The sequence below is a fragment of the Columba livia genome, chromosome 1, assembly GCF_036013475.1.
Source record: "Columba livia isolate bColLiv1 breed racing homer chromosome 1, bColLiv1.pat.W.v2, whole genome shotgun sequence".
Lineage (NCBI taxonomy): Eukaryota > Metazoa > Chordata > Aves > Columbiformes > Columbidae > Columba > Columba livia.
This window is the reverse complement of record NC_088602.1, coordinates 150,728,827-150,744,243: the sequence shown is the minus strand read 5'-3', so window position 1 is coordinate 150,744,243 and position 15,417 is coordinate 150,728,827. Positions and strand designations below refer to the sequence as shown.

At 39.1% G+C, this 15,417-nt stretch overlaps 1 protein-coding gene across 2 annotated transcripts in view; it reads left to right on the top strand.

Annotated features, from left to right (window-relative positions):
- Positions 1-15,417, top strand: part of BRAF (B-Raf proto-oncogene, serine/threonine kinase) — an 86,519-nt gene that overhangs the window by 1,230 nt on the left and 69,872 nt on the right. For both annotated transcript variants that reach the window (XM_065038253.1, XM_065038245.1), the window contains exon 2: positions 15,174-15,275. In XM_065038253.1, coding sequence (XP_064894325.1) covers positions 15,174-15,275 — 102 coding nt within the window. The remainder of the gene's footprint in view (positions 1-15,173; positions 15,276-15,417) is intronic.

The window sequence follows — 15,417 nt, the reverse complement described above, 5'->3', positions numbered from 1 at the left end:
AACTGTAGATGCTGAAGTCTGAACAAATTGCCAAATGCCGTGCATGAAGTCTGTTCTGGAAGTAAATACAGATGCCAGAAGTGCTGCCTTCTTGTTCTGTGCGTTTGTTGCTGAAGATTATTTCAGCTCAGCTTTCCTGAGCATGTCTGTGTAATCAGTGCTGGACCTCTCACCTGTGAGCAGCGTACTGTGGCTCTGTGAGGTGCTGAGCCCACCAGGGAAGGGCTCTGTGCTGCTCTGGGGGGAGAGTCTACAGTGGGGAAAACAAGCTGGCTTTGATCATCAGCTCACAGAGGAGTCCGGCTTGACTCTCAGCTCACCACAAAAAGACTTTTTGTCCATTTTATTTATTAATAGCATAGTGGATTTTAGTGCAATTAGTGTGTTGAGAAGTTTGACAAGTACCAGAGCTCATGCTGCCCAGAAAGGGGAAATAGGGAAGGAGTCTGCCCCTACTGCTGCTGATGAGAGGTGAGATGGATTTTCTCATCTTAGGGAGCTACTGGTGTACTTGCTGAAGGAAGGCAAAACTCAGCAGTATACATGTATTTTACACCTGGCCAGCAGGGTGATTAAATGCTTGAAGTAATGCAAGTCTGGTCTTAACTTTCCTGAGTAAGGAGAAACTCTCACCTGGTTGAGAAACCTAAATATCTAAAGAGTGGGTTTTAACAAATTCTTTCTTTTGGCAGCAAAATGAGGTTAAAAAGCTTCTTGCTGATTTTTATTATGCCCAGATTGTGCTGGTAGAACTGTGCTTGGAACTGAATTTCTCAGTTATTTCTGCTGTAAAAAAGACAAATCTCTGTGGAATTATTTCAGTAACTGGTTTATATTGTGGCCCTAGAAACAGTACTATCAATACAGCTGAGTTAGGTAAATAAACTGCAGTGCAAGAGAGGAGAGAGGGGAAACAGTAGCAGGGGGCAAGATTTTATTTTATTTATTTTGTTTTAATTGGTTTTCATACTAAGGGAGGGGCATTTTTGAAACTGCCATAAGTCACTTCAATTTCAAAAATATTTTAGCCTGTGTCATCATTGTAATTTAGGATTTGGAGTCAAATCTATAGTGCAGCTTCCCTTCCTGCCCTGCCATCTGAATATCTTACATCCATATGTGAGAGCAGGGGACAGAGAAAAGCAGTCTGGTGTCTGGAACACCTACCAACCAGAGCGGTTGGTATGTCACAGGTCAAGATGAGGAAGTGTGTGGAGGTACTCTTATGTTATTAAAAAGCAAACTTCTTGTACATTGGAAATACTGAAACATATAGGTCTAAGGCAGAGCTGGTGATAGAATTTTGGTTTTCTGATGTGGTTTTGTTCTTTAGTTAGCTAGTTCTTCCCTAAGTCATAAGTAATTAAATTTTGTTTACTGTGTAAGTACACCTATTACTTCATCTAAACCTGTACTTTTAATAAAGTTCAGTAACAAAAAATTGCTGATACAGTTAAAATGGAAACTACCCTTAATACAAAACCAAGCCAACTTCAAGTGTAATGCAAATTTAAAGTGACATAAGTCAGAAAAATACTGAAGTGCTTCTAACTGACTCATGGCTCTAATGTAAGTACATGTTCTAGTGTTTTGTTTTCTTCCTTCCACAACAATGTAAATCTAAGCTTTAAAAGTAACCTTGCTGTGGAAACCCATCAAGTAGCATAACCTCACTTATTTTGAGGAGATACCTGGAAAGGTTTTAGTTCCCTACAATCTTTCAGGAGCTGCTGTCTTGATTTCCAGGAGGAAAACCTTCAACTCTGTACTCAGTTTCTAGTTTTAGAAGAGGCATGCACAACAATCTAATAATGAAGTAATTCCATAAGAGTATAATAGTTGCTAAAGCAGTTTTTCTGCATTACAGTTTAAGATTAGTAAGAGTAGCTGCATGTGCTCTCACATAGTACATTTAGGAAACAGGTACTTCTGGGAGGTGTAAGGATTTGAAAAGGTAGGGGCAAGTGAATTTAGCAGAAATTTTCCTCTTCCACTCACCATTCAGTTGCTGATGTTGGGAGGCCTGAGATGAGCTCTGGTGTCTAGAGGCACATAGGTTGGCTTCTTCCCCGGAATGAATTCTCAGGACAAGAGATTGTTTGGATGGAAGGTTTTCAGAGTATTACAGGGTTGTTGATATAGTAAGGAGTGTGTGACAGCTGGGAGGAAAGGCTCTGTTCTTGTTGCTAGAGATTATTTACACCAATATTAAATAATTCAAATGGGATTTTCTGTACTCAGAGCTTTGTGCCCTGAACTGCTCTTTGGAAGACAGAAATGACTTCGAAGATTGTGAAGTGACAGGCTGAGCTGTTGGACAGTCGATCATTTTCTAGGCAGCAATGCTGGAATTTAACCTGCATGAATGTTCGTTATATATTTAGAAGCCTTAATCTTATAAAACAGATTTAAGAAGAAGACTAAAATGCACAGAATGAAAAGGCGCCTCTAACCTTATGATATGAAGTAAGTGGTGACTTCTCATAAAGTAACGTAGGTACATTGAGAAAAAAAAATGGGACTGTTTCTGTTGCAGTAACATTTGGGGAACCTATCGTGATGAAAATTAGAATAACTTTTAAGTTGCTATTTCTCTCAAGAGTGTACAATTAAACTTGCTACTTATTTGGGAAGTTGAAACAATTTAAGCATTTTTTTACTTCATTGCTTTTGTAGTTTTGGGAATACGTTTTATGTTGAATCTCAATTATGTTTCATTGCATTTGTGTTCAGTGATTGTGTTAACTCTATAGCCTGTGAATGACATCCTGTTTAATTGTGAGGACAAATTAAAGTTTAGCTACAAGATACTTTACATCCAGCAAATATTCTGCAGGAGTACATCTCAAAAGATAAATAATTATTTTGTTTTGCTTAGCACAAGAGGGGCCTTAGCTGAATCATCTATCTGCCTTTGGGTCACAGCTTTAAGAAATGCATGGTCTAGCCAAGGAGAGTCTAGAGAAGAACAGTAACAGTGAGCTGAAGTCTATAAGGTCAGAGCTTTGAGGAAAGGCTGAAAAAAAACAGGTCGTTTAAAAAAGAAATGGGAATTGTAAAATCTGATGCAAAGAAGAATGCAAATATCTTGTTCTCTGGGCTTGTGGTGTTACGGGCAGAAGTTGTGAGTTTAAATGGTAGCAGAGGACATGGTTTCACGACTAGACTTTTTTTCTTTGTGGCTGGGTATAGTGAAACATGAAAATAGACTTTAACTTACTTATAAAATGTCCATTGATAGATTCTGTCACCTCCGCGGGCAAACGTATGTCAGGAGTGATGGGGGAAAGTTGGTCCAGGTGTAGGAAAGAAAATGACTTTGATAACCTTGGGTCTTTTTTTTCCTTAGGCTTTTTATGATTTATTTGCAGCAAGGGAGATTGAACATCAGAACACAACCTTGAAATACTTGAGTTTAGTGGGGATATTAAAGAGGTTTCTACTTATGATGTTTTTCCCAAAAGGCAGTGGGATTAACAGCTGTCTTGTGGTAGCTTGTTTGATTACACAAAACTTGCTTCATAGAGGAACACCTTCTTCTGAAAAGTTTTTGTGTCTTAGGAGGCTTGTTTCTTGTCTCTGTGGATACCCAGGAACTGGCTGGATACAAAGTGTTTGGCACTGAGTTTTTTTGTGAATTTATGTTGTTACTTAAACCACTAATGCTGTTCTCATTTATACTTTGTTGTTTTTAAACTCAAAGACCTATTATTTGTAAAGCTGTTCTATTAATATCCTTCTTGACACTTGGTTTTAGTCAGGAAAGGCAACTCTTTTGTTGCCTGTAGTTAAAAATACTGTAGACCAAATGAGATTTGTTTGTTTTATGGCGGTGTCTTTTGATGGTAGCTATTTTTTAAAACAAACTGTAAAAAAAACCCGATTTCCTTAAAGCACCAATATTCCACTTTGTTATTTTTTAACAAATCTGTTGTTTGGTTTTATTAATTATTTTACCTATAGAAATTTTGACTGCATGAAAGATCTTGGAGGGAATTTCAATTAGTTGGAAATATAATTCCATTTGTCCTTCCGAAGGAAACAAGAGAAGGTTTTGGATGATCGTGAAATTAATCATTCTCCCCCAGTCCATCCTTACTTAGAAGCTACTTCAGGTTTAAGAGTTTTTGGCGAAACTTTTTGGCCAAGCACAAGTTTTGTGTAAGTTTTGTTTTCAGTTTGAACAAATCCCTTTTGAAGGATGGTGTAATGTACAATACAGCAGAAATGTTCTCTCATAACGGTTGTCCCTAGGGGTTGACGCTGCTCCCTGTCTCTGTGGTTACACTGAAGTCCATCAGGCGATGCTCTGCCATGCAGGGCAGGAGGTTTTGCTGTTTTTGGTGCCTGTGTTGGGCCCCTCAGCCAGATCTACTCCCTTGTGCCAACTTAGTACAATGAAGGGCCTTTCCTAAGTCAATTCAACTCACTAGAACTGAAAAAAATCTGCATCGCTTTTGCTGGGTTAGTTTTCTGTAAACTTAGTGGTGTGGATCTCCTCAACATGGCACCCAATGAGCTCCAAAACTCTTGCAAAGTAGGAGACAAAAGGAATGTGGTTAGGGAGAGTAGTCATAGTGTGGTGGATTGTCAATTTTTTTTTCACCCCTTTTATTTTTTTAAGATCATCTTTCTCCCATGAAACTGCACTGGCCTTAGTGTTTTACATTTAAAAGAGAAGTCTTGTTCATCTGAGGCTTCCTTAGCTGGACTTGACAGGTTTAGATCCTGACATGTTGGATCTTTGTGGTCCTCTGCTTGTACATGCTAGGCTGTAGCAGTCTTACTTGGTCTCTCCTGTTTACTTTTGAGCGTACTTTTCACAGAAATATGATTACATGCTAGTGGTGGGCTGACTCTGGCTGGATGCTGGGTGCCCACCAACGCTGCTCCATCACTCCCCTTTTCAGCTGGACGGGAGAGAAAATATAACTGAAGGCTTGTGGATCAAGTTAAGGACAAGGGGAGATCATTCACTCGTTGCTGTCACAGGCGAAACAGACTTGACTTGGGGAAATTAGTTTAATTTATTAGCAATCAAATTAGAATATCAATAAAACAATCTTAAAAAAGCCTTCCCTCCACCCTTCCCTTCTTCTGAGGCTTAACGTCACTCCCAAATTCTCTGCCTCCTCCCCACCAGTAGTGCAGGGGAGTTGTGGTCAGATCATTATGTGTTGTCTCTGCTGCTTGTTCCTCCTCAGGAGGACTCCTCACACGCTTCCCCTGCTCCACTGTGTGGGGTCCCTCCCATGGGAGACAGTCCTCCATGAACTTCTCCAGTGTGGGTCCTTCCCATGGGCTGCAGTTGTTCAGGAACTGCTCCAGTGTGGGTCTCTTCCCCCGGGTACAGTCCTTCAGGAACAGACTGTTCCAGCTTGGGTCTCCCATGGAGTCCCAAGTCCTGCCAGCAAATGTGCTCCAGCCCGGGCTCCTCTCTCCATGAGGCCACAGGTCCTGCCAGGAGCCTGCTCCCGCGTGGGCTCTCCATGGGTGTCACAGCCTCCTTTGGGCATCTACCTGCTCTCATGTTGGGTGCTCCTTGGACAGCAGGTGGAGATCTGCTCCACCATGGACCTCCATGGGCTGCACCACGGGCTGCAGGGGCATCTCTGCTCTGGCACCTGGAGCACCTCCTGCCCTCCTCCTTCACTGACCTTGGTGTCTGCAGGGCTGTTGCACTCACATGATCTCACTCCTCCCTCCACCTGCAGTTGCTGTTGTGCAGGCTTTTTTTTTTTTCCCTCTTAACTATGTTATTGCAGAAGTGCTACCATCATTGCTGATGAGTTCGGCCTTTACCAGCAGCAGGTCTGTATGTTGGTGCTGGCTGGTATTGGCTTTGTTGGACATGGCGGAAGCTTCTACCAGGTTCTCACAGAAGCCACCCCTGTGGCCCCCTCCCCCCCGCCAAAACCTTGCCATGCAGATCCAATACAGTGCCATAGTTTTGCCAGTGTGACGAGGACATGTAGGTTCTCTATGAGCTTCTTGTATAGTGAGCATACTTTTCCGACAGCTTTGATCAGATGAGAGTTTTAGATACAATATTTAGTTTTCTGAGGTGTGAGATGGTTTTTGTAATTTTCAACTGTTCACACATCCGTGTGTGTGAACACAACTACTTTCTCATAGCTGGTGTAGGACACTGAAGTCATAATATGTGGGTTTCTTTGCATCCGTTTTTTTGTTCCAGTTGCTCTTGAGCTTTTTGGGTGTACAGTGGAATCCTCCTAATCTTACCTCCTTCACACATCATCTTTCTAAAATGATGAAATACGTATTTATGCAACTAATTTCCTCTTCTGTGACCAGTACTAAAGTTAAACAAGGCTGCTTGTTGCAGAATTACATGCCTTTCCATTTTATTTTTTTCTGTTTAAGCTCCTTGCTGCAAGTGTTTGGTTTGTTACTCCACCTTTTTAGCGTTTGTGTTTTTTTGAATAAGCTGCAACGGTTTGTTCTGTTTCTGATTGTATTTAATAAATATGAACCATAGCCAAAAAAGGGTGAAATAGGTGAAGGTCCAATTTTTAACCATTCGCAATGTCCGAAGGTGCTGTCAGTTCAGGCAGGAGTTTTTGGGGGACAGTGTTGCCAGCTGTGGTCCCACAATGACACTCCTTACCAGCATGAACGTGAAAGATCAGAAAACAGAACCTGCTCTCTTTCCCAAGTGGAGCTTGTTTTGCAGTGCAGGCGTAGCACTCAGTATCAAATGGATTCTGCCCACTGTCAATATTGAATTCAGAAGATCATAGGAATGTGTTTGGATACTGAAGGAAGCTTTTATTTTTCTAAGGTTCTGATCAAGTGAAATATTTTTGTGAGTTCTCCCAGTATACCTGCGCAACATTTAGTATGAAGAGGCAATTCAATTTTTACATAAAAGCTAACAACTTTCTTTAACATTTTTCATCTAGTAGGCAAGCAAGTAAGCTTGTTAACGAACAAAATGTACTTACGGTTTAAAAACGTGTTGTGCAACTAAGTGGCTAAGATTTTTTTTTTCTAAACCACAATAAGGAGAGTAGCAGCTCCAATATCTTCATCTGTTACATAGCGAGGCCCCTAAAACAGTACAGTGATTAGTACAGCCTGTTGTTAAATGCGCTCATCAGTAGTATATGCTTTTCAAATGCAGTTACATTGTGTTCAGTCAACATTTTCTGACACTTAGAGCACAGACTTGGTAGCTCCTAGTTTTATTTTCTCTATTTCAGTTAGAGAGACTGTTTTGAAGGTAGGCATTTCTGAAGTCTGAGTAGCGTGTCCAGTGTTTAATCACCCTAGAACTAGTTATTCACTGATGGTGTTTGAAAAGCACCATAAAATCAACACGAAATAAAATACATCATGATGACTTGAAGAAGTTGGTAGGATCTAGGTGTTTGGAACTGGATGGGTGTATATTGGTGCCTCGGTCTTTGTAAATTTATTCATTAAATCTTAATAGGTCAAACATTCTCTCTAATTAGTTGTAAGTAATGTAGATTTAGATGTGAGTCTAGCATCATCTGAGGTTGCTTCCAGAAAGGATTTCTTTAAGCATTCTCATAATTTTGGTAGAATACCATTTGTGACTGCTAATAAAGTCTCTTGTGATGTTTTTAAGCTTATGTGCATCATTGAAAATTGATGTAACCTTTTCCAGTCTTTAGATTCAGCAGTAGTTATAGGTTATAAGTCTTACAGCAGGCTTTATACACTAAATAGCTCTCCAATTTGCTCAGCTGAAGTTTGAGTTAAATGAAAACGTATTTTTCAGTTTTTGTTTTTGTTTGGGTGGGTTTTTTTTGTTTGGTTTGTTTTTTTTGGTGGTTTTGTTTTGTTTGGTTTTGTTGGTTTTTTTTTCAGTTTTCTAAACTAGATGGTTGCTTTCAACATCCTTCCATGGTAGCTGTTGTATATTGGTTTGGATTTTTTAAAACTCTCTTAATTCTACAATGAGTAGCAAGGAGCCAATTCTGCCTTTTGAATGGATTCATTTTTCATGTTGGTACTAGGGTTACTAAGACAGCATGGTCTGCTGAATAGAACATGGAATGCCTTTTAGGAGAATGTGGTTTCTGTGGCGGTTTCTATTTGTGACTGTTTTTTGTGATGGGGAGCAAAGTAGTTGTGTTGTACAAGAAGAAATAAAACACATTTGTTTGGTTTCAGGTTTGAGATCTTTTTGTGATAAAAATGAAATACCTTACTTATTGGATCACAGGTATTTGTGAACAAACAGAATATATTTGTACTTGACTAACAATGCCAGCTATCTTTTACATCTTCTAAGCAGTCAGTAGGAAATGCATACACATTTTAGTAATAGTTTAATGATAGAATATTGTGAAGTATATAACAAGTTATTTTATGGACTGTTAACATGAACATTTAAATAGAAGCTGGTTATCTTTTCTGGATAGTCTAATTAATTGTGTGCTATGGTAAGGAGAGAGCGAAATAAGTTCTATAGTTCAGCTGAGACTGAGTGTATTTGTTTTGTCATTTTAATTAATGTGACCCAAGCTGTATAAGAGCTCTGCTTGACTAGCATTTGCTTCTTATAGGCAATTATTGTAATTAGCTGGTTGGCTGCTTGCTTTCCATCACAAATATGACTTGTCGTTAGCTTAAGGTGTGCGAAGAAATAGTCTGGTGTATGCACAATAGTATTTATTAAAATTTTGATGCTGTATGGATTTAACACTTGTGGAGAGCCTGTGGTAGCTACCTCTCTAAAACAAAACTGAATTCTGAAATATTTGGGAGGTCTGGATTTTTTTTTTTCTTTTTAAATCTGTGACAGTGTAGGGAGAAGTCGTTAAATTCATAAATGTAAGTACAGTGAATTGTACCAGAACTTGATCTGTGCGTGATCCTACTGAATTAGTAGCAAAATTAATAAAAAGGACTAGTAGTAATGCAACACAAAAGCCTTGAGGAATGTGAAATTAAAGATTTAGCTAGATCAAAGAAAGCCGTGCAACTGGTGGTTAATGATTTAAATGAAGGATACAGATGCCTCTTATTTTTTATACTCTGCTGTTCTACTGTGGTAGAAAGCATTTGTTAACTTTCCTTTTTATAGTGCTTGGAGGCAAATTCTGCTTCGTAGCAAGCAGCAAAAATGGCAGGTGATGGAAAAAGTGGGGGAATGGAAGAGAATTGAAACTTTAACAGGAAGGGTGCTGCTTTGTGGTATCCTGAATCCATCCAAATGGGGACTATAGAGAGGAAAAGTGACTTTTTGTACCAGCTCAGGTGGTTGCTGGTGGTTGCTGTACCAGCTCAGGTGCCAAGCTGCTTCTGCACGCTAGACTGACAGAGCACCTTGAAAAAGAGAACAGTTTTCTGCTTGTTTAGCATTTACTAAAATGGTTCAGGCAAAGGTTTAAGTTCTGGGGAAAGAATAAGGAAGGGTGCAGGGGTAAATAGCCAAGGACAATATGATAACTGCACCCAACTTCTAGGTTGGTGTAGCCTGCAATGCAACCACTGCCCAAGGCTCCTGATGACTTTGTTCTTGTAGAGAAACTGCTTGTTTGTGTTTAAAGTGTAGACTTTATTGAGCATTATCCTTTACAATTTACCCTTTTATTTAAATAAGTATTTTTAAATACTTATAAAAGGTAAGGAAAATTTGAAGTTTGAATTCCTTTTGTTAAAGAGGAGGCAACTTAAGAGGCAAAGGCACAACATACTGAAAGGCTATTCATTCTGCTTTAAGAGTGGAACTGAATCTCAGACATTGCAAGGGAGCTGCAATAAAAATGGTTCATCAACATCAACAAAACGTTGGGGAAGATACACTAGGAAAGGCAGTCTCAATGTTGATATTCATGTCACTTGTGTAAACTCTTATGTGAAACCCATTGCAAGCTGGTTTTGAATTCAGTTAGGTTTTTTCAGCTGTTAGCGTTTTTCATACTTGTTTAATAAAAAGTTTAACTAGACTGATGAAAATGTGGTAAGCACAAAGAGCCAGCAGAGAGTAGGAAAAATGCAGAAATTAACACAGTTGGTGTGCAAGTTCAGAGAAGGTTGCACTTAAGAGATGGAGACGAGCTAAAGCCTGAAGCATAGGAAGAAGGAAAGGACTGTCCGCCCCACTGTATGTGTGCTTTCCAGCAAATGACTGCAGAAAATGAAAAGCAAGCTTTATAAGAGGCAAGAAGAGGACAAGCACCATTCAAGGCTGATGAAGGGAAAGTATCTCAGGAAAAATTATCAAAGTATGAGGAAGTGGTAACAGTGATTTTTCAGCAAGGAGAACTAAGTAAATGTGAACTCTGCAGCTTGACAAGCAAATGCTGAGGTGGGTTGCTGAGTTATTAACCCCATTCATATGTCTTCTTGCCTCTCCCTCTAACGCTTCGCTTTCAAGTTCATTAAGACACTAGTCCAGCTAAGAATGATCTCTCATATGAAAGCTTTCTAAAGCATTTTCTGACAAAGTGCATCCTAGCTCAGTGGACCAAATAACTGAATTGATTCTCTGAGAAGGAAACCTGAAGGGACCGATTAGATTAGTATTGGAAAGGTATTGATGATTTTGGCCTTCTTATAAAACAGTTTCCAAATCAAATACTTTTTTGTTTGTGTGTTTGTTTTTTGTTTTGTTTGTATATATTACCTAGTTAGTCCTCTCGCAGTATTCTCCATCATCACCAGGCATGATAATGCGAATGCAGGACATGCTGTGCCTGGACAAATAATGACTTTTTTTTTCTTTACACATTGATTTGAACTTTCAGCTGTCTTCTACCAAAGGTGAATCATAGAGCTTAGAGTTGGGATGTGCTACAAGATTTGAGTACTGATGCCAAGTGCAAAAATTATAAAAGTTTACTTTGTGCTGTCCCAGGCACTGTCTATTTTGAAAAGCAGTAAAGGATGTGAGAATAACTTTGTGGCTTATCACCTTGCATTTGTGGAGCTGTAGTCTTCCCTGAATAGAATGGGTTTAAGCTTCTGCTGTATCTGACTTGCCTCTGGCTTGAAATAGCTCATCATCTTTATTACATTGCAAGGTAGTGCTTATTTGCAAAATTAATGCACGATTATCCACAATAGGTAGATACAAGTTGATATATTCCAGTATATCTGGAATATTTCCACTGTGTCTGTTAGCCTGCGTCAGCTTCCTTGTGTCAGCAGCACTAAAAGGAGAATCAAACCTAATCTGTTCTGATAGAGCATAACCTTAACTTAGTGCTACCAGATGGGATAGAAAAATTTGAGGCTTTTTTTGGAAAAATGATAAGGTTATCCAAGCTGTAAAGGATTCATTAGTTTTTCGTGGAACTCTACAGTGAAGCAGCATGTCTCAAATAACTGTGCTGCTTCCCAGGGGAAGGGACTAGACTTGCATGTGGGCAGAACTAGGTGCATTCCAGATTTAATTCAAAATACATTAGGTTTTCTAGCAACTGTCTATTAGGCTGGCATAATTTGTTGTATTTCTGCAAGATACTTGGCAGTTGTGGTTTTACTGTTTCTTACAGGTGTGGAGTTTCGTAAGTGTAGTGAAGTGCTCGTAAAAGTAACAAAAAATTGGTCTCTTCTTTTGTAATGACCAGAAGGCTTCTGCAGTTTTCTTTTACTTCTAGAGTAGGTGTGAATAAAGTGTGGATAAAGGGATTCCTGTGAGATCTCGAGGGAGGAATATTATTAGCACGTATGCTTTACCTTGAAAAACTTGGGTTTATTCTGTTGTCTGGGAACAAGCTCTTTGGTCCAAATCTGATTGCTAAAAGGATCTGTATTTCATGTTTTTGCTGTCTCTGTTGTTAAGTAGTTCTTTGCTGCAGTCCTTTAATGTGCATGCTTATGGGGAATGAGACGCTTCTTAAAATCCTAGGCAGTTTTTGTACACATAGGTTTTATTTTTGAGTCACATGAGGTCACTTGCACCAACCACCAGTTCTGAATTTCAGTTAGGAAAAGGTTTTAGTTCCTTGAATTGGATTGAAGTAGTCACAGATCCTTCATAGTTGGATGCAACACACTTGCACGGGGGTTGATTCTCAGGGAGCTAACCAGTTAAGGGATGATCTGGACCACAAGAAACTGGTTATAAGCATATTCACTGCTATGGAGAGCCAGAAGGTGAGGTTTCTATAAGTAAAAATAAGTGGAGGTCACCACTTAAAAATAAATTGTGAAGCTTGGAAATTTGCCATGGCATATGTGTTTCTGTGCCTACTTGATTAGGGATAGAATATGCCAGTCAATACTAGATTTGTGAAAGTTCTTTCAGCTTGTCAGAAGACTTTTGATGAGTATGGCACACAAAATAGGTTTTCCTTTTCTGTGAGCAACAAGTAATGATTTGTTGCTATGGTTGACTTTGATAAATTTCTGTCTGCCTTCAGTGTACTTTTAACTGTGTGAAGAGCCTTTCTGAGACGGTAGAAATCCAGAAGTTTTCCTGTGAGCTTTACTTGTGGAAAGGCTCTTGGTTTAGTGCACAGATGTATAGTAAGTAATTCAGGGCACCATTTTCAGCTCCTCTGAGCAATGGTGTTTTCCACTAGACTTCAGCTTCTTCAGGTGAAGACATTTTTTGCCGTAGCCTGGCAGCAAGTTTCGAGAAGTTTTATTTTCTTTGTTAGTCATTCATTTTCTGCTCTTGTGATGATATTAATTTAGCAGAAGATTTCTGCCCTTGTTAGAGGTTGTTTGATTCTCTTGCCAACATCTCTTAAGTAACATGCTTCCATTGCGTGTATTGCCGTTACTCAGTTATATGTTCTATACCTCTACTCTAAGAGAAGAGAGAAGCAAGGTTGTGGTTATGGCATGAAATAGAAAACAACATATGAGCAAGAAAGTTATTAATTGTCAATCTTCAAAAAAAGTATTTGGAAACTCATCTGACAGGGGTTCATTCTACTCAGCACTGGTGAGCCCACACCTGGAGTACTGTGTCCAGTTCTGGGCTCCCCAGTACGAGAGATATGGACATACTGAAGAGAGTCCAGTGAAGGTTTAAAAAGTTTATGAAGGGTTGGTGAAAGGAAGGTAAAGCCAGACCCTGTTCAGAGATGCCCAGCGACAGGACCAAAGGCAATGGGCACAAACCGAAACACAGAAGATTGTCTCTAAATGTCAGAAAGCGCTTTTTTAATCCAAGCGTGACTGAGTGCTGGCACAGGTTGCCCAGGGAGGCTGTGGGGTCTCCATCCTTGGAGATATTCAGAAGCTCTCTGGACATAGTCCTGGGCAATCTGCTTGAGCAGGGAGTTGGACTAGATGACCTCCAGAGGTCCCTTCCAACCTCAGCCATTCTGTGATTCTGTCAGTGAAGCATCTTCCTTCCCAACCTCCCCCATTGCCAGGCATTTAAGTAGAGTAAGTTGTTACTATTGGCTGTGGTACAGTACATGTTGAGGAAAACTTTTTGGTGCATGAAATTGCCAGAATGACCAAATAGTAGAAGTTGCATGAAGTACTAATGAGATCTATTTCTGAAGGTAGAGATGATTCCTTAGTTCGTCAATAATTTTCTGTATACACACACAGGTTAACAGCATGTTACCAGTTAGACAGTAACTAGACATCCTAAACTCTTGCATTGAATAAGTTAATTGAAATAGTGTTGATTCAAGCTTGTTCTTTTTACCCACCATAAAACTAACTCTTGCCATCTTGGGAAAAACTAGCAAAACAGAGAAATCTTTCTCTTTACTGCTGGTTGGCAGTCCTAGCTTCAACGTGATAAACTGATTGCAAGTTGAGAAGCAAGCTGACTTCCACTGTCACCTCAAGGGAATTTATGTGCAGAATACTTGAGTAGCCCACCTATTTGTGTCCCTTCGGTCCCTTCACTCTTTGGAATTTGGGTTGCTTGTTCCTGAGCAAACTATTTTTGCTTGGCTGTAACTTCTTGGTGAAATTTGTGTTCTGGTATCTGTTCTGAAACTCAGGCTAGAAGTGAATCAATTATTAGTTTACTTTAGGAAATGACTGGCAAATAACCGATGTCTGGAATTAGAAGGGGTAAATAGGGTGGTGTGCAAAATGCGAGTTCTGTATTTTAGAGTTTGTTTCTTTGTAAACATCTGAAGTCACTTAGTAAAACTTGTTTTGATACAGCTTGGATTGGATCCTATTATTGGTGCCTGCTTTAAAATACGAAGATATTTGCATCTTCTTTTTAAAGCAGTATGTTGTCACTATTTGTAAATCCAGACCTGGTCTCGAGACTGTGTATGTTATGATCTGTGAAACAGATAAGAGTTAAACTGAAAAAGGTAGAGGGAATCCCTAAAATTCCTTTGGAAGAAGCACTGTATATATTATCTTATTAATAATTTTTTCCATCCTAGGTCTAGTAACTGACACAATCATTTTTTTTTCCCCCTGATAAATAGTCTGAATAATACTGCCTATGAATAAGAGATTCTCCTTTTCCTCCCCCTTCTTCCACTATAGATTTCTGACTTTGGTTGGACTGAAGTGGCTTCTTAAAACAGTGTAGCATTATTGTTTTACATGTTTAGGTTTGTGCTTCACTGCCTTTTTAGGTATAAATTCAGATTCATAATACTGTTCACCTACAATAGTCTCAAAGCCCTAAACTGACTTTTCAAGATGTTGTGAAGAATGAGTAACAACCTGCGTTATCTCATAGTACGGTGCCGTAAGCTTTTTCTGTGCACTGGAGGTAGATGTCTTTTTCAGATTCTGTCCAAGGTCTGTAAGAAGACTTGTAGGGTAGACGGAGTATAGAAGTCAGGGTATAGAGGTGCTTTTTAAAAACTAAGCATCCTATTCCCATGTAAAAAAACACTCCGTCTAGCCTTTGTGAATATTGTTTACACAGATTACCAAGCTTTGATAGGGGAACTCCTTAGCTAAACTTTGTAGTACTGTAGAAATTGCATTGCAGAGTCTTGCAAGGAAAATACTTAATATGGCTTTGATAAACATGAAAAATAAACTGTTCTTAAAAGTTGTTTATTCAACGCTTCCTGAATTTTAAAACCAAATTTAATTTTTCTCTGTTTATCTCAGAAGCAAGCTGTGTCTTACTGACAGAGGGTGAATGGGATAGCTTTGTTCACTCTTTTACTGAAAATTAAAATAATTTTATTGTGGACTTCTGTTATTAAATATCAAGAAAATGCAATTTGGTTTTTGGGCTCCTTTTGATATTTTTTTTTAATTTTCTGCTTTAGGTGTGGAATATCAAACAGATGATTAAATTAACACAAGAACATATAGAGGCACTGCTAGACAAATTTGGAGGAGAGCATAATCCACCATCGATATATTTAGAGGTAAGTTTACATTCAAATGAAAGTGATTAGGTTAATCGTGTGTTATTTTAATCTTATATGAAGCATTTTGTATTGAAACTGAGAATATCTGTAGTAAAACAGGACGTTCTCCTTGTGTATAAGAAACTTGACTCTTTCCTTG